We start from the raw sequence: 17,849 nt of genomic DNA on the forward strand, positions 1-17,849 counted from the left end.
ACAACTAAGATTAACTATTTGTAGCAATGTACAAACACCCATTTAGCTATATAAATACAATATGGTTAGCTTGTGTTGCTATGTAGGTTTCAATTGAAAATGAAATGCTGGGTGATGAGTCAACATGTGTGGGAGTGAGCAAGTATCCTTTGCAAGACTTTGATTACTCAATGACGACTGACATGTGGCTGTATCGAGCTAATGATGGGTATGTATATCATGCAGGAAAGGAAAAGATTTATTTACAGCCATACAGCCAAGGAGATATGATCACGGTTGAGGTGAACATGGTATCCAAGTCAATATCATTTGCTAAGAATGATAGCAAGCTTCAACTTGCTGGCTACTTTGATGTCGACATTTTGTATCCTGTTGTGGTGTTTCAGGGTGGGCAAAATGAAAAGAGAGTGTCTGTTGGTGCTTGTTTTACCTGCCAAAATGCTCCTCCAGTCTTGTCTGTTGGAGACCCTTTGTGTGCACCTTCTGCTGCAGTGTTGGCTCAGTCAACTGTTGACCTCTTACGGAGCCTCCATGGTACACATGGATGGATGGCATTTGTAAATGATGTGATTTTGAATGCTTTGAAAAGTGCCGGAGAGTTACTAGGCAATGAAACTAGAAGATGGATGGAGTCAGTGATGATGGATGTAGGTATTAATAGTGAAGAAACAAGACAGGGCCAAGGAGATAGTTCTAGAATGCAACATCTGATTAAGGATGATGTTGTGGATCATTTGTGTGTACATGTATGGCCTGTATTAGCTGTGATTGGTGGAGTCGACGATGGGCTACGGGTTGGAGCTCGTTGTGTTTTAGTAAATGAAGACAAAATGGGAACCATATTGGGCTCAGTGAAGAGAAAGAGTCGACATGTTCATGTGCAGCTGGATGATGCAGACTCACCAACTGTGTAAGTCAGCAGAGTAATAGAATAACAGCTGTTTCTTGAGCTGTGTGTTGAATATTGACAGACGGTTGGGCACATGGCAATGACTTGAAGTACCGCATTTCTTTGATTAAACTCCACGGCATTTATTTTTAACTAGGGCTCCAACTGCTGCACTTAAATAAGAGCGGCGTTTGTTTGACCCAGCGTTTGTTTGACGGCAGTGTTTATTTGTTAACAGCTCTGTCTGTGAGGAGTGTCACTCTGTAGGTTTGACGTCTTTTCAAGCAAACCACACCGTACTGGTACGCATTTCACACTTTGAGACTTCATGTGGTGAAACAGTATCTGAGTAGTCTAACGAAACGTTTGCCTTATGTATGCCTCAGAGAAATACGATTTTTTCATCAAAATTCTAGCAGTACAAGTAGATGAAATGCTGAGTTTATTTGAGGGCGGCGTTTTTATTTTATCTTAGCTGTGGCATTTAAACGAGGGCGGCATTTATTCAGGGGCGGCTTTTAATCAAAGAAATAGGGTTGCTGCTTGAATTTTGAAGGAACACAAATTTGGTTGTCTCTACATTGCTCAGCTGCTTCAACAATAAAACTAATCAACATGTTTTGTGTTGCTTGAGAAATTGTCAAAGTTTTTTATTTGTGTGGTTTAGTAGCACAATCACTTTTACAGCATTGGCCTCACACATGGGTTACTGTACTATAGTGCATAAACCTGAATGTACAAACATCTTGTAGTTCTTATAGAAAGAAGAGACATGATATGACTAGATGCATGAGTTTAACAAGTAACTAGAATTTGTTTTCTTGTTTTCTTGATTAATGGTCCTTCTACCTACTTGTGTCAAGTTTGATATTGTTTTTTAGCTCTGTAGTCTGTAAGTATGACTGTATCACATTTGTTGTTTACTGGATCATGATAATTAAATACATTTATGTTATCCTCGGCCTGTGTGTTTAGTAATCAGTAATTTATTTCTTTATGCTTTATTTTAGGGATGTTTTAGTGCAAAGTGTTAGGCCAGTGCTTCCAAGTCCTTTTGCCATATCCGATCTACCTGAAGTGTCACAAGAAGCTCTTTCCAGTGTTGTGGTACTCAGCGGCCTCTTGACTGCAGGGAAATTACCATTTAGCATGGCATCAGATTCGTCTTCGAAACGATTAGGTGATGACACATCTATTCAACCTCACGATGTTGCCAGCAAGCATGAACTTTTTCAAATGAAAGTTCGTAATCTTCAGATTGGAGCACTGAAGACATTACGTGTATTACTAAGCAGCTCAAAGTATGCGGATCCTTTGGTTTTTCACTCATTCACTCGTAATGATGCAGGACACACCACACTGTCTCCTTTTGTCATGAAAACATTGCATCTCATTGTTGGTAGAGCTATTTGCCCATCACCCATTGCAAGGATTTTGTCAATAAGTGAACTGGAACGTGCATATAGTATTCTTATGAAATGCAGCTTAGCTAGTGGATTGGATGGTTCATTGGAAGACGGTCCTTTAGAAGACAGTTTAGATGCACTTCCATCAGACAGAAATGCATCTGAACGGCACCAAGCAAGTGGCAATAGAGACACATCACCAGGTTATGTTCATCGAACATCTTCAAGGCGCTTTCGAAGTGCAGATGCAAGACTTCAGCTTTTAAGAGCACGACGTCATGAAGCTATTGAACGTGAAGAAAGCCTAGTTAGAGTAGCATCAAGGGAAAGTTCAGAACAGGAAGAAAATAGATTTTTGAGGATGTTTGCACAACATGGGGAGCAGCCACAGACACAGTCACAGTTACCGCCTTCTTTGCCAGAAAGTGCTTGTGCTTCTTCGAGTCAACAGCTAACTCCTCTTCAAACTCAATTACATGAAATGGGTTTCTCACTGGCTCACATCGCTCGAGCTATGTCATCAGTTGCTGGTCGATTTAGCAGTTCATCTGCTCAGCTATCTCCCAATGTTAGAGTTATAAATCGCCTTGTAACGTGGATGATTGATCATCCACTAACTGATGCTGACTTAGTAGAAGCTGATGGAAGAGAGCAAGAGAGACCAGAAAGCTCAGTCTCGTTAGCTTCTATTTCACGTAGATCTCGAATATTACAGAGGAGGCTGGAAATTGTTCCTGGTCGCAGTTCATCATTATTGCAACGTCTAGCAGCCATTCAGCAACGGCATGAAGAAGCTGGAAGTAGCAGAATCCACGAAGATGAAAGTCCGACTAATGAAAGCAACACCACTGACCAATGTATTGAAGTTTTGGACATAGACAGTGAAGAAGAGGTAGGCTGTAGTTACCACATAATTCTAGAACGTGATTTATGAGTGTTCTGTTATCAATGCAGCAGTCAAATGTGGATTGTGAAAGAGCATATGGGTATGCAGTTAATGTACATTGCACGATGGTAGTGATATAATTGTTTTTTATTCTAACGTGCAGATCTTCACAGTCTACTGCACATGCTGAAGACTTATTGAAAGAAATTGACCCAATGCCAGGTTGGTGCAAGATGAATTAATTAATGACCTGACCATGTAGTAAGAAAAATTGTGTTTATGTAGTAAATGGTGATGAAGATGTCAGCAGTGGAGAGGACTTTGGCAGGGATATTCTTAGCAAATTAGGCATGGACAGTGTATCTGGGTTTGAAGTAGTGTTGTTTAATGAAAATGATCCATTGGGAGCAAACGTATTGAAAACCAACGTACTACAAGGGAGAGGTGGTAACACAGTAAATAGGAGTGATAGCAAGTCAGCAAAACAGCATCGCAGTCTTGCTCAACAAGCTGCTTCTCTTCAAGATAGCAGTGAGCGAAACGTGGCTGTTGAGAGAATTGTAGAGTCTTTTTGCATTCTGGTTTCTCGGAGTATTCTTTCTCACTTCTTGTCATTGATCGCATCCCTGGAAGATGACTCACAAGTTGTGTCCTCTCTCAAACGGATTGGCTTGGTCTCATTTAGCAATCTCATGAAAGTTGCACGGCTGATATCTACAAGAAGAATGGCAATGTCTCCTGAAAACAACATGTCTCTTCTTGAATTTAGAAAGCTTTTAGGTAAGATCTAGCCGTTTGACTTTGCTAGGAGGGAAATGTACATGCATTACTATCTTTCCTTTGTTGTTTTTTCCTGTAGAAGCTCTAAGCGCTACTGCTGCTTCTGGTGACAGTAGTCTCTACAGAATGTGCTCTAGAGAACTTGTCAATTTGGCTGTAAACGGTGTATCAGAAGAGAACAGGCATGATTTGTCTCTAGTGAAATCAGACTTAGCAGCTCTAACTTCACGCAGTATACCTGTAATGGAAGTGTTGGTGTCCGTTTTGATCAAACATACGAGAGAGCCTATCAAGAGTTTTGCTACTATTAGACATGAAGAGCCATCACTGGCACATCACTATGTCAATCTGTCAGCTGACACACTTGCTAGGCTAAAAGCTGGTTCCTCTGTTGATAACAAGTTTAGTTCCATGCAACAACCTCAGGAAGGGCGTCTTGCATTGATTGATGGTTTGGCTGCGTGTTGTTTCTCATCGAAGCTAGATGGAGCAAAGAGGCAGTGGGCTGCTATTGAGTTGACTCGTGTCCTCTCAGATCGAAGTCAGAAAACACTTTCATCAAAAGATATTCAAGATGCATATCACAGTTAGTACTTACAAGCTCTTAACCTGATTGGATGGTAACAGTTGGCATTTAGGTGATGTGGTGGAATGTCCAATGAGTAAACTGAAAGGACATAAGGAGCAGGTAGAGAAGGAAGCTGGAAATTGTCTTCATTTGAAGAAATAATATGTTTACTGTACAGATTGTGAACTGTTGTTATTCAAATAACCGGTTGGCAGCCAAGTGAGTGCATGATAATGAGCATGCCAGAGAGGCATTTTTATGTAGGCCTAGTCAAACGTAGGTAGGCTTGATATGCTTGTAGAGTCAGTTTTCATAGTCTAATTATTCAACTGATATGATGAAATCAGGTTTTGTAGCTCTTGCAGTGAGCATCCTAATGAAACTCTGGAGTCTGTTAGTGAATGTTCTGGATATAATTTTCATATGTGTAATTCACCATGGAAGAAAGCATTGTTTGATTTTAGTGAAAGCCTTTGTATTGGTTGTACAAGTACATGCCAGTAATTTGCTTGGAATTGGTTGCAGTGCTGATGACGGTCACATTCTTGTCTGGGACTTGTCAAAACTCGAGGATCAAGAACCTGTAGCAGTCCAGTGGCTGAGTTGTCCAAGTGATCAACGATTTGTATTTGAAACAGAAGAAGACGAAGAGCAGTATGCATCGTCAGTAATTATAGAGTGGAGCGTGAGTTTACAAATACTTTTCAGTAAGCTGTATAAAACAGATATTGCTTCTTTTTTTATAGAAAACTGGGTTGTGTCTTGCAGCAGCTCAGGAGAATGTTATCAATTTGTGGCGTGCATCTGCTTGTGTGTTCCATTCTTGGTATAGTGTTTGTAATCTTACATCATTATTGTTGCTTTGCTATTTATTAGTGTCAAGGCCTTTGTTGGACATTCAGCCTCATCTTGTGTGTTGCATGGCATGGGAATACCATCGAGATGTTCTTATTGTTGGTCGCTTTGATGGCTCATTAGGGTCTCTTTTTGTTGCTGCTACTTCACATGGAATTACAGTCAACAGAGTCGAACATGATTGTCCTCGAAGAGAAAGCAGTAAGTCATGGTTGCCACAACTAGGACTGTAAGGTCACGTTTTGTTGTTTAGTTCCTGTTAGTTGTCTGTCATGTTCTCCTCAGCGACTGATGCTTGCAGTTGGTTATGAGGATGGCATTGTTTGTATCTTGCTTTCTGATACAGACAAAGCTGACTCAACAAGTCTGAGTCAGTATGCCATCAGATGTCAATTTCAAGTTGATCAGGTACCAAAGAGAGAGTTGTAGATGTTTGTGAAATCATGTCAGCATTCTGTATCAATACATTGACTAGTTGAATAACTTAGATAATAATTTGTATTGTGGTACGTGCTACACTTGATTGGAAAGTTTAGTTTATCAAGAAAACGAGGAAAAGTAGAGAAGAAGTTTTTAGACAACATTATCTTGTGTTTAGTCAGCAATAGTAGAAAGGGAGGGAGAAACTGGATGTCTTTCTAAACATAGTAAATGAAGACTAAAATTTCTCAAAATCAACGAAATGAAATGTGTGTACGTCCTGTAGTATATCCTATTTTGTTTTGGTCAATAATCATCTAACAACCTAGAAACCGTTGCTAGCCTCGGAGGCCCATGCGCCAATTTTCTTCTTCTTCTTCTTCTTCTTCTTCTTCTTCTTCTTCTTCTTCTTCTTCTTCTTCTTCTTCTTCTTCTTCTTCTCCTCCTCCTCCTCCTCCTCCTCCTCCTCCTCCTCCTCCTCCTCCTCCTCCTCCTCCTCCTCCTCCTCCTCCTCCTCCTCCTCCTCCACAGATATCTCTTTTTGTACATTACGTATGGCTGTGAAAATTGAGAAAACGCTTTAGAATTACCCAAACTCTATTCATTTGGTGGCTAGAGAAACCGAAATCAATGTTAATCAAAAATTGTGTTTCTTTCAAGCAGATTTGATCCAACGACCGTCATCAATGTTATTGCACAGTTCGGGCCAATCACAAAGCAGTATTTGCGATTGCTTGTCCATGGCAACCAGAGACAATGGATGAAGAGCCGATCAGCTACGCCAAACGCTTTTATGAAAGAGTTTATCACCAAAACTGTGTAATTTGATTATGTTTGCCATTGTCTGGCCTAGTCTGAAATTGTTTGCGATCTACGTCGCACACAGGAGCAAAATTGACAAATTACGTACACATAGCAATTTATACGGGAACCCAATATTTGCAGCGCATATCCTGTATCTGATAATCTTTGGCTTTGACTGCTAAGCCAAGTTCTATTCCAACTGCCGTTGCATATTCAATTATACACGCACGGAAGAAAGAACACTGCAAAGGCACTAAAATTAGGATCTATATATTCGTGCAACGTACACTAGGATACCAGTGGTGTGTACCATACGTACACCCCATAGACCTATAAACCACTTGAGTAAACTACCTCTGAATCATGTCTAACGAAAGCTGTTACATATAAGCAGGTTTAATTAACGCTAATGAAACATGCTAAATCTTAGACAAGCTTATAAAAGGCTTACAGGCCCTATAATGAAGACATGTACACCCTAGCTATGTTGCACTTTTGTGCTTCTAAAAACTTACCAAACTAGAATTTAAAAAACTTTTTCTTTAAAAAATAAATAGATGTAGGGATTGTATAAAAAGTACAGAAACAAGATCTATAGATAATATGAACCAAAGCCAGACATCATTAGTGAATCCTTCCAACCCCACATTCCCTACATTTTACATTTTGGGGTTGGAAGGATTCACTAATGATGTCTGGCTTTGGTTCATATTATCTATAGATCTTTTTTCTGTACTTTTTATACAATCCCTACATCTATTTCTTTTTCCAAAAAAAGTTTCTAAAATTCTAGTATATTTACATATTTCCTCTTGTTGGTATCTGTTTTACATGATCATTACTGTGATTTATGTTGTTTGCTGCCACGTCACATCAGAATCTTAGATCACAGACTATTTGTGCCATTATGCACGCTTACATTTGATGTCAATTAAGTCTTTTCTATGAAACTACGTATGCCTTATTACTGAGTCTGTGTGTATCTGTGTAGCAAAGTAACGTAAACGCAGAATTATGTGTTGCTGTGTGCTCGATGTATTCTGTCTACAAGCTTTGCTGAGCAGAATTGTATAGCCGTGTGCTATTGTCATTCTTTCTTTGTCAGGCTGCAATCACTGATATCAGTTGGGATGCAAGTGGCAGTGCTTTTTTGACTACCTGTAGGACAAGTCAGATAAAGGTAAGTATATATAAGTAGATATTAATTTGTGTCGTTGATGTTGTATGGATGCTTTGTGTAGGTGTGGAGTGTGTCTACTGATGGACAAACAGTTTATGATATTGGCACAAATTGTGACTTGCTAGCAACTGCTTCAGCTGGACGTTGGTGTCCTGTTCCTGGTGTTGGTCAACAACCTCAAATGCTACTTGCAAGGTTTGTTGGTGTAACAAATTTTCTGATTGTTGGTCGTACGGTGGTGTTTTTGGTCAGTGGTCATTTTGATGGCTCGGTTTACTTGTGGACAACGCCGGAGAGAGGTTGTTCAGAGAATCTGCAGTTCATGTGTGTGCAACACTTGACAGGACATGAAGCTGCAGTAGTTGACATTGAATTCAGCACGAGAGGACTAGTTTTGTGTTCTTGCTGCACAGACGGAGTTGTCTGTGTTTGGTCTATTCAGGTGTGTGTGTGTGTGTGTGTGTGTGTGTGTGTGTGTGTGTGTGTGTGTGTGTGTTTTGGTGTGTTTGTTTTGGTGTGTGTGTGTGTGTGTGTGTGTGTGTGTGTGTGTGTGTGTGTGTTTTGGTGTGTTTGTTTTGGTGTGTGTGTGTGTGTGTGTGTGTGTGTGTGTGTGTGTGTTTTGGTGTGTGTGTGTGTGTGTGTGTGTGTGTGTGTGTGTGTGTGTGTTTTGGTGTGTTTTGGTGTGTGTGTGTGTGTGTGTGTGTGTGTGTGCGTGTTTTGGTGTGTGTGTGTGTGTGTGTGTGTGTGTGTGTGTGTGTGTGTGTGTGTGAAGTACATTTTATTGACAGGAAGCTAATCTGATGTTTCGAGTGAAAGAGAGTCATCCAATTGCTGGACTTTGCTGGAGTGGTAGTCACGGCATTTTTGTTTGGTGTCAGAAATCAACAGTAAGCCGAAGTGACAACATTTTATTTTGATCTCGATGTGACTTTTGTTTCACAGGAAATTGGTTTACTCAAATTACAGTTTAATCATCTGTTGTCGCATCGAGTCAATACGACTTGTCGTCATCGACTTGCTCAATGTGGAATAGTGCGGCTATCGGATGCTCCTTGTCTGCAGGCGTTTATAGAAAAACTGCCACAGATTCTACTGGAACAACATACGTATGAAAAGGTACTGACTGTGTTGAGCACACGTTATTGACTCAGAGCGTGTTCACACCGACATCTGGACTAACTATGATTAGACTAACTATGATGAGACTAAACTATGATGAGGCTAACTATGATTAGGCCAACATTAACGCAAGCGCGTTCACACCGCTAACTATGATTTGTAAATCACGTGAGCACGTGAGTCTAATTAGCCTCAACAGTTTTCATCCGCCATATCCAGCAAGAATTTGCGTGAATTGTCTTGACAAATCCATTGCTTTAGGTGGGAAACATTTAGTTTGCTTTTTCCAGCAACTTCTTCAAGGACGACAGGAAGTTGTCACATGCACAGGCACGTACGTAGTGGACATTTGTCTGCGCATTCGTATACGTCGCCATGTTGCTGCGTTTGTATGTTTAAACATACAACACCACATCAGAAACATCGGCGACATGCTCTTCTTGTATACTGCCTCACGTGCCAAAGTCACGTGCAACCACTAACGCCACTAATGTGGTTGTAATACTGCTCTCTACGGAGTTAGAATGTTGTTGCACTAATCATGATTAGGACTGGTGTGAACGAGTGGTGTTAGTGCACTAACGCCAAACTAATCATGATTAGCCCGGTGTGAACACGCTCTCATATAGTCTCAACATCCATTAGTATATTGCTGTCACATTTATGTGCAAGCCTTCAAGTGAAAATACATAACTCATGTAGACACACGACATAGTAACTAACAGTCTATTACAGTATATTGGTGTGAGTTAATCAGACATCTTATCTATTGTTGTTGTAGAGTAAATTGATTACCGGTGAGCATATTGTTCACAGCATCTATCTACAAACGCTGTGTCTTCTTGCTGTTGGTCTTGGTCTGGATCGTGTGCTCTGCTTAAATCAGGGTTTACCTCATCACGGATCGGTGCGAGTCGATGAAACTGGTTCTTTGTATTCATGGCTAAGCAACTTTGCTATCGCAATCAGAGCTGCTGATTCGTTAGCTACTCGATCACCATTTCACGAGTCATTCACGGTGGCTTATGAGCGAAGTGAAGTGGACACTTCAACGAAACATAGAGCTCAGGTATGTAGCAGGATGTGTGTGTCTATATCGGTGCACGTGTATGTCTCTGTCTGTGAACCATCCATTTGTCTGCCTTCTGCTTACTTTTATCTGTGTGTTTTCTTTTGTTTTGCCTGTTTTCAGTGTGGTCTCTATTGTAGACGAGGTTTGCTTACTATATTGTAACTTAAGAGATCGGGGTTTTGTCTATCATACACTTGGTGTGTATGATTGTCTGTAATGTGTTTATGATGCAGGATAATTCTGCATGGACGTTAGACATGGATGAGCAAATCATTCTATGGGCCACCCAACATCCAACTGAGTGGCAGTCAAGAGGAGATTGTGCTGTGTACACGTGGGGGAGTGGAGGACATCATGAGCTCGGAGAAGGCATTGCACCAAGCAAGTCTCCAGTCAAAGTATCATCTTTCTCTCATGCTGCTCAGGTTATGTTCCAACTTAATCAGTCACAGAACTTGTAGAAATAGATAACTTGTTGGTCACTAAATAGTAACTAAAACCTGTTTGTGTAAGTAATTGGCTATCCTTCTGGTCTAGTGTACCATGCTTGTGTTCCTAGGTTGTGTGTGGTCAGAATTGCACCTTTACAGTGAATCCATCTGGATATTTGAAAGGAATTGGGCAAGGGAGCTATGGTAGACTTGGAAATGGCAACTCTGATGATCAGTCTTCTTTGATCCCTATCTCTACACTTCAAGGTAAGGGACGCCAAGGGTTGTAGATAGCTTTGAGAGTCAATTACCTCCAGACTGCTTGTGTTGTTTTGTTGCACTTTAGCTATCTGTATGCTTGTCGTTCACTTGTATATGCTTGTCACTTGCAGTTTATCTGTCGTTTACAAACTGTCTGATTTGTGTTTATTATGAATGGGCTAATGACGTCGGATCATTTATGTCTTGTTTGTTTGTAGGGTATGCGATTGTTAAAGTGGCAACATCACTGGGAAGTGATGGACACACGCTAGCACTAGCTGACAGTGGAGAAGTGTTTAGCTGGGGAGACGGAGATTATGGTAAGCAAGTAACAAACAATACTCTTAAATGTCTGCTCATGCATGTATAGGTAGTATCCCATTTATAAATAAATATCAGAGAACGTTGTGATCAAGGTTTTCTGGTATCTTGAAACGTGGTTGTTTGTTGAGCTCGACAAACGTACTAAGGATTAAATGATGCAGACATTTCATATTTAACCATGTCATGCAATGGGATTGAGACTGCAGGGTGGCAAGTGAAGTCATTGGTTACCAGCTACTGTTTTATTTGTTAGCTTGAACAGTGTTTTAGTGCAGGTAAAGCTGTTTGTAGCTATTTATTTGAACTCTTACAGCCTAATTAAATAGACACTATTGTAATAGTAAATTGCCTGATTTGTTACAGAAAACTAACACTTTTTTAAAAGCCTGTTTTAAATAGTATTATGTATTATGTTTCGAATTGAGGCCACAGCATGTTATATAGGATTGAAATGTCATTTTTTTGTAGGAAAACTTGGCCATGGGAACAGTGACAGGCAGCGTCGTCCTCGTCGTATAGAGGCTCTACAAGGGAAAGAAATTGTTGACATTGCATGTGGATATAAACATTCAGCTGTAGTGACTGTTGATGGAGAACTTTACACATTTGGAAATGGTTCTTCTGGTCGATTGGGTCTGGGGAATACGAACAACAAAAACAAACCACAATTTGTTACTGCACTGGTAGAGCACAAAGTTTATCAGGTAAGCAGCAACAGGCGTCTAGTCTTTTGCAATTGAAATCAAAATTTTGTCATGTACAGGGTTGGTGTTTTAACGTATGATTTTGTGAACTTAAATTAAGGCATGGTCTAAGGAAGCCTATGTGAAATGGTGTGTTATCAGTATTGACTATTTGAATGATGTTATGTGGGTACTATTGTAGTATCTTGAATGGCTATAACAAATTAGCTACTCGGATATTGGACAACACACCACAAAATGGGTCTGCAGCTGAGGGCAGGTACATCAACGACAATGTCTTATAAACAGCAAGCTGGCGATCTACTCTAAAATCTAAAACACACACATATAAGTAGCATGCGTTTCAGACGTTTCTATTGGCGTTTCAGTATCAGCTTGGCTTTGCATTGTGCTCATGAATGCAGTCTAACGTCTGTAACAGGGCTCTTGGACATATGGCAGTTTGATTCAGTACATAGCAGCTGTACATGCTAATATAAACATGATGTACACGATGTCATTGTGCTAGGCAAGTGCTAAGTAATAGAATCTAAATATTGATTACGTTATAACAGAAGATGTAAACTTAAGAACATTAGGTTTTGTATCAAACATAGTCGCTGATTTTTTAGTCGCTATGTGTTGCACTCTGGTAATCTCTGGCTGTTTTGCTAGGTTTCTTGTGGTTTGGAACACACAGTCTGTGTGTCTGCTGATGGTCAGATTGTATGGTCATTTGGTTGTAGTGACAATGGGAAGCTTGGTCATGGCTCGACGGCAGACAAGACTACGCCTGGAGTAGGCTATTTATCAGATGGCTAATTTAATGAGTTTGATAAATTGTGAATGAAGGTTATCGAAGCTTTTCAAAATTTGGGAGTGAAGAAAGTCTGCTGTGGGGCACAATTTACTGTTGCACTGCTGAGAAACGGTTCAGTCTACACATGTGGGCTTGGTAAGACATTGCAACTCAGTTGGTTGTACATTGGACAGTAAACTACTGTGAACCATAGTGTGTTTGTATGTGATTCATGTGTATTTGTTATAGTTAATACTAATATATTTTTCTCGCACTAGGACATACCTAGCGCAGTTCCCTCGTTGGGCAACAAACAAAACATTGTTAACATCAACACAAAACACCTAAGACCTATAGCAATAGAACAGTTACTTTAAATATTTTTTTATAATGCAAGCAAAAATGTTTATGTCAGTCACTGATCTTATTCATGTGCATTTTCCAGCCGTGACATATTACTAACTGTTAACAGAGTCTACGGCTCTCTTCATGAAGAGGACACAAAGTGAATCAATTAGAGAATGCCAGAATGGTTTGAGGAATGCGTAGTGAAAGTACGAAGACAACAGATTTCCATCTGATGCTTTTCCAATATGCCGTATTAATCAGTGTAATGACTGACACTTTACTAATTGATTTGCTTGATAATTACTGTCTACAACTGTGATGTAGTAGGTTACAATGTTATAGGACGTCCTGCTTGCTGTGTCCATGTGTGGTTTTGAATTGTAGCATTAGTATTGTGTGTATAGTTTGGGTATAATGTTTCGTTACAGGTCAATATATCGGTGTGAGGGATGGTAATGACAACTCCGTTCCAAAGCAGGTGATCAGTTTTAACGACAAATTGGTGGAAGATATAGCTGCAGGGGCAGACCACACTCTTGTTCTTCTGAAGAGTGGTGAAGTGTGGACATGGGGTGCAAACAGTTCTGGTCAGGTACGTACCATGAGTTTCTACTTGTAATGTACTTGTTGTTTGGATGTGTTTAGGTGTTTGTAATTATGTGTTGTATGTGAGTTTCATACTCTTTGTTTGCTACAGTTGGGAATTGGATCAACATCCAATCAGCAGAGTCCACGACATGTCACAGAGTTGGATGGGAAAAAGATACTACAAGTGAGTTGTTGACGTTGCAACGATTGTGTGCAATCTATCTGTGAACTATGTGTACAGTACACATGTTTCTTGTGTACTTGGCGATGTATGTTTAGTACACATTAAATACGAACGTGTTATGAAACTAGGTTGTAGTTATTTCATCTGATGTGAGGTTTTAATTAAATCGTCTGCTTGAACACCTGTAGATCTCTGCTGGAAGGTCACATAGTGCTGCTTGGACCGCCGCTCCATTGCCACGTTATTCTTCCAATCAGTTGAGACCTATTCAACTTGGATTACCATCGACTATTCCTGCCCAGTACACAGCATTACGAGAATTACAGCCAGAAATTGTCCAATCACGGCTAAGAGTGCTTCATCATTTCTCTGCATTGATGATGTCATCTTGGAGACTTTTCAACTTTACCGGATATCAGGTTGACTTTTCAAAATGATCATGAAAAGACGCAAACATAAGTATGCTGTTTAGGAGAGCTATCAGCATCCGGGTGTACAAGCTATGGTGAGTGGTCGAGTGAGAGGTCTTCTTACATCAAATGTACACAGTGCACCAATGACGAGGGCAATCAGCGTTACTATGATTCAAGGAAAAAACCACGGCCCACAGATTACAGTAGGGAGGATACCAAGAAGGTATGAAGCGCATAGAGCAAGCGATGTCTGTTACTCTATTAACAAGAGAAAGGCACTAACGTCGGTGCCCTGTAGGAATAGAACTTTACTGCCAGTGTGACTGTCATATCTGCAATGCATTTTCTAACGATAAACTTTCCTTAGTTAATCAACATTGATTGATGGTAAGAAAACCACAGAGCTGAGGATTTTTGTTAGTTTACGTGAATTACTCAGTTAATTAATTATGAAACTGTCAGAGTTAGAGTTAGGACAAGGTACGAACTGTTTGCCATATTTATGCCAGAAACTTTCACTTAATTGTTACTGCGACCAAACCCACTCAATAAAATATTATTGAGAGTATCCTGTAACCGCCATTTTCTGATTTATTTGATGCAGGGGTCGTCCGACAAAGCCAGTGTTTATTCAGATAGCCAGGCAAATTATTAAACTCAATCCGGCTGACCTGAGACTACCTGCAAGAGCGTGGAAAGTGAAGTTGATCGGCGAAGGAGCAGATGATGCTGGAGGCGTGTTTGATGATCTGATCACTGAGATGGTCCAGGTAAGTGAAGAAAATGTACTGTCAGAATCATTGCACATGTGGCTGAGGCATATACACATTGTATAGTTTAGTGACACGTTAAAGTTGTAGTGAATGTTTGTTTGATAGCTGCATATCATCTTTCTTTATGGAACTCACCGGCATACGCTTTGAACTGTTGCTATTTGAGAATCACAGTCTGATGTTTATGTATATTATTAGTTTTAGCAACTGAGCAATCTGTCTTGCTGCCTGACTAACATGTTTGTATTGATAAACATTTACAACATGGTTCTCAGATCAAGAAGGCAAACCAAGAGTTATCTTAATTATGATTGAGTCAACCATAGCTGCTAACTGTATGTATGTCTATTTGTCTGTCTGTCTGTTTGTTTGTCTGTCAAAGGTATTATATTCTTCAAATGATTTGTCTGTCTGTCTTTCTGTCTGCTCTGAACGTATGTATGTATGTCTATGTGTCTGTCTGTTTGTCTATCTGTTTGTCTGTCTGTTTGTCTGTCTGATGCCAAATTTGTATGTAACAAGTGGTCTTCTTATCTCTTCTTTGCACCCAGCAGCTATGGAGGTTTTTACTTTAACTTAATAATAGGCTGCACCACAGTAAATTGTATGCATTGGGGAAGGACTACAGAATTACTCATGTGTTTGTGGAAGAATAAGCCAGTAGTGTCTTTCTGTCTGTGTGGTTGTCTGTCCACTCATCTCTGTTTGACCATTATGTTTGCTGTAGTTGCTTAGCTTTCTAGTGTTGTAAATAGGACAGTTGACTAGATATGTTGTCGTGTTGTTAGGAACTTGAGAATGGAACTGTTCCTCTGCTGATCCCTACTCCAAATGCTGTGAATCAGGAAGGTTACAGCAAGGATCGGTACGTTGTTGAGTCCGTTTGAGACTCTTGCTCTGTCATTCTAGCTGTTGCCCTGTCTGTGTCACATTCTGCTTGCATCTTTGCTCTGTGTGCATGTTTGTTAGCTCATATTTGTCTCACTGTGTCTATATGTTTGTCTGATTGTTTATATATTTGTTTATTAGTTTTTATGTCATTTCAACGTTTGTGAAAATACTTCCACCTTTCAGATTTCTCCTGAATCCCCGGCTCTCATCAGACAAAGATCTGGAACTTTTCAAATTCTTGGGCATTCTCTTTGGTGTATCAATTCGCACAAAGAAACCATTAGACTTGCATCTTGCTCCAATAGTGTGGAAACAGCTAGCTGGCATGCCAGTCACACCCGAAGATATCGAAGAAGCAAGCATCAATCTTGTAGTGTCATGTTGTAACTACAGTTATTGCTAACAGGGTGTTATCTTTGTAGGTTGACATTTTCTTTATGCAGACGCTTCGTGGAATACTGAATGTTGATGCCGATAATGTAACAGAAGAGAACTTTTCTGATGTCATTCCTCTGGATCAATTTGAAGCCCCGGCTTCAGATGGCTCTTTTGTAGCAGTCGGACCCGGTGGAAGTAGCATACCACTCACATTCAGTAACCGACACGACTACGTGTATTATGCATTACATTATCGTATTCACGAGGTCGACACTCAGGTACGTAGCGTGTGTGTATGCCCAGTTGTACATTTGCATTCACACAACTGACTATATCCATGTAGTTTGCTTGTTGTTTTTTGTTTAGGTTGCTGCAGTCAGAGAGGGGATGTCTTGCATCATACCCGTCCCTGTTCTCTCGCTCTTCACAGTTGTCCAGCTCGAAGAAAGTGTTTGTGGAATGTCACACGTGCCTATATCTGTCCTCAAACAAGTCGTTAGGTAAGACACTTTGGCTGTTGCTTGTGATATGCATTGCATGTGGTAGCAAACTGCCTTGGTACTAGTCATACATCAACTTGAAGCATTGGTATTTCTGTTAGTGTTTGAAACCATTATGATTTGCCAGAAATGTTAAGTTTTAGTGTCCATTCAAATGGTATTCATTTCTCTTTTCACTTCTCTGGACATTTTCTGCCAAAATTTATTATCTCTAGACTAAAGCGTCACTCACTTTTTAGGTAGTCAAAGTTGCTAGTGGAATTTTTGAATTTACATTTTTGTAGTCTGTTGAATAGAAAATAAATTAAGCAAACAAATGCATACATTTGGTTGTTTCCAATTTATTGGGTACAGTAGTTGATATTACTGTACGTTACTGTGCAGGTATCGAGATGTTGACGCCAGTCACCAGCTTGTTAAGTGGCTTTGGGAAATCCTGGAATTGTTCAGTCATCAAGAAAGAGTGTTGTTTCTCAGATTTGTCTCTGGTCGGTCACGGCTGCCAGCTAATGTAACCGACATTCAACAGAAATTTCAGATAATGAAAGTCAGTCGGGTAAGGTAAACACAATTATTGTCACTGATGCAATTGCCACATCAATTAATATTCCTATAATGAATGACAAGATGGCGGACAGACAGATAGGCACACTGATGGAGAGGCAGACCGATAAACATATCATACTTTTCATATAACAGTTGATTTATGTATTTCTTTTCTAGGCTCGTGACAGTCTTCCTACTGCTCAGACGTGCTTTTTTCAAATCAGACTTCCGCCGTACAGCTCACGAGAGGCCATGGCTGATAAGTTGCGTTATGCCATTCAAAACTGTCGGTCGATCGATACAGACACGTACATGATAGGGAGAAATGCACCACAAGACGGTGACCAGTCTGATGACTGAATCATGCACACAACTACCTTCCTTTGATGAGATTCATTATCGCCACTACTGTTGTGTGTGTATAGTGTTAACTTATCGTTGACCAGTCAGAGTCTCGTGTAGATTTTTACAGGTCACCTCTGGTATGCATTGTTTTGGACTGCTATGTTTTGCTATTGGCCACAGATGGCTGTACAGACAGTAGATGTTATTTCACTAGGTAAAGTAGCAAAGACAATGCAGTATCGACACTCAATATGTCAGCCATGGCTGCAATAAGGCCATCTAATTACAAATGTAAATAAATAGTAAGTTAGCACAGTATTCTCCTACAGAGGGTCTCAATACAAGTGACAAATAGTTGGCTAAATGCAGAGACACCGACAGCCAAAGAGGCAGACTGGCATGGCAG

At 40.2% G+C, this 17,849-nt stretch overlaps 1 protein-coding gene across 1 annotated transcript in view; it reads left to right on the forward strand.

The window, feature by feature from the left end:
• LOC134192509 (probable E3 ubiquitin-protein ligase HERC1) overlaps nucleotides 1-17,684 on the forward strand; it is a 31,048-nt gene extending 13,364 nt beyond the window's left edge. Inside the window, exons 25-59 of the mRNA XM_062661246.1 lie at nucleotides 87-910; nucleotides 1,900-3,187; nucleotides 3,250-3,281; nucleotides 3,345-3,403; nucleotides 3,467-3,961; nucleotides 4,041-4,547; nucleotides 4,600-4,649; nucleotides 4,708-4,748; nucleotides 5,055-5,214; nucleotides 5,276-5,339; nucleotides 5,406-5,585; nucleotides 5,638-5,792; nucleotides 7,714-7,788; nucleotides 7,850-7,983; nucleotides 8,041-8,230; nucleotides 8,577-8,675; nucleotides 8,731-8,904; nucleotides 9,689-9,976; nucleotides 10,213-10,404; nucleotides 10,539-10,677; nucleotides 10,890-10,991; nucleotides 11,464-11,699; nucleotides 12,354-12,476; nucleotides 12,531-12,633; nucleotides 13,254-13,417; nucleotides 13,523-13,597; nucleotides 13,786-14,016; nucleotides 14,070-14,233; nucleotides 14,615-14,780; nucleotides 15,572-15,648; nucleotides 15,858-16,029; nucleotides 16,097-16,330; nucleotides 16,419-16,552; nucleotides 16,937-17,108; nucleotides 17,276-17,684. Of these exons, the coding sequence (XP_062517230.1) occupies nucleotides 87-910; nucleotides 1,900-3,187; nucleotides 3,250-3,281; nucleotides 3,345-3,403; nucleotides 3,467-3,961; nucleotides 4,041-4,547; nucleotides 4,600-4,649; nucleotides 4,708-4,748; nucleotides 5,055-5,214; nucleotides 5,276-5,339; nucleotides 5,406-5,585; nucleotides 5,638-5,792; nucleotides 7,714-7,788; nucleotides 7,850-7,983; nucleotides 8,041-8,230; nucleotides 8,577-8,675; nucleotides 8,731-8,904; nucleotides 9,689-9,976; nucleotides 10,213-10,404; nucleotides 10,539-10,677; nucleotides 10,890-10,991; nucleotides 11,464-11,699; nucleotides 12,354-12,476; nucleotides 12,531-12,633; nucleotides 13,254-13,417; nucleotides 13,523-13,597; nucleotides 13,786-14,016; nucleotides 14,070-14,233; nucleotides 14,615-14,780; nucleotides 15,572-15,648; nucleotides 15,858-16,029; nucleotides 16,097-16,330; nucleotides 16,419-16,552; nucleotides 16,937-17,108; nucleotides 17,276-17,458 (7,482 nt within the window). The 3' untranslated portion in view covers nucleotides 17,459-17,684. The remainder of the gene's footprint in view (nucleotides 1-86; nucleotides 911-1,899; nucleotides 3,188-3,249; nucleotides 3,282-3,344; nucleotides 3,404-3,466; nucleotides 3,962-4,040; nucleotides 4,548-4,599; nucleotides 4,650-4,707; nucleotides 4,749-5,054; nucleotides 5,215-5,275; nucleotides 5,340-5,405; nucleotides 5,586-5,637; nucleotides 5,793-7,713; nucleotides 7,789-7,849; nucleotides 7,984-8,040; nucleotides 8,231-8,576; nucleotides 8,676-8,730; nucleotides 8,905-9,688; nucleotides 9,977-10,212; nucleotides 10,405-10,538; nucleotides 10,678-10,889; nucleotides 10,992-11,463; nucleotides 11,700-12,353; nucleotides 12,477-12,530; nucleotides 12,634-13,253; nucleotides 13,418-13,522; nucleotides 13,598-13,785; nucleotides 14,017-14,069; nucleotides 14,234-14,614; nucleotides 14,781-15,571; nucleotides 15,649-15,857; nucleotides 16,030-16,096; nucleotides 16,331-16,418; nucleotides 16,553-16,936; nucleotides 17,109-17,275) is intronic.
• The last annotated feature ends 165 nt before the right edge of the window (nucleotides 17,685-17,849 follow it).

This window comes from Corticium candelabrum, chromosome 16 (genome assembly GCF_963422355.1).
Source record: "Corticium candelabrum chromosome 16, ooCorCand1.1, whole genome shotgun sequence".
NCBI lineage: Eukaryota > Metazoa > Porifera > Homoscleromorpha > Homosclerophorida > Plakinidae > Corticium > Corticium candelabrum.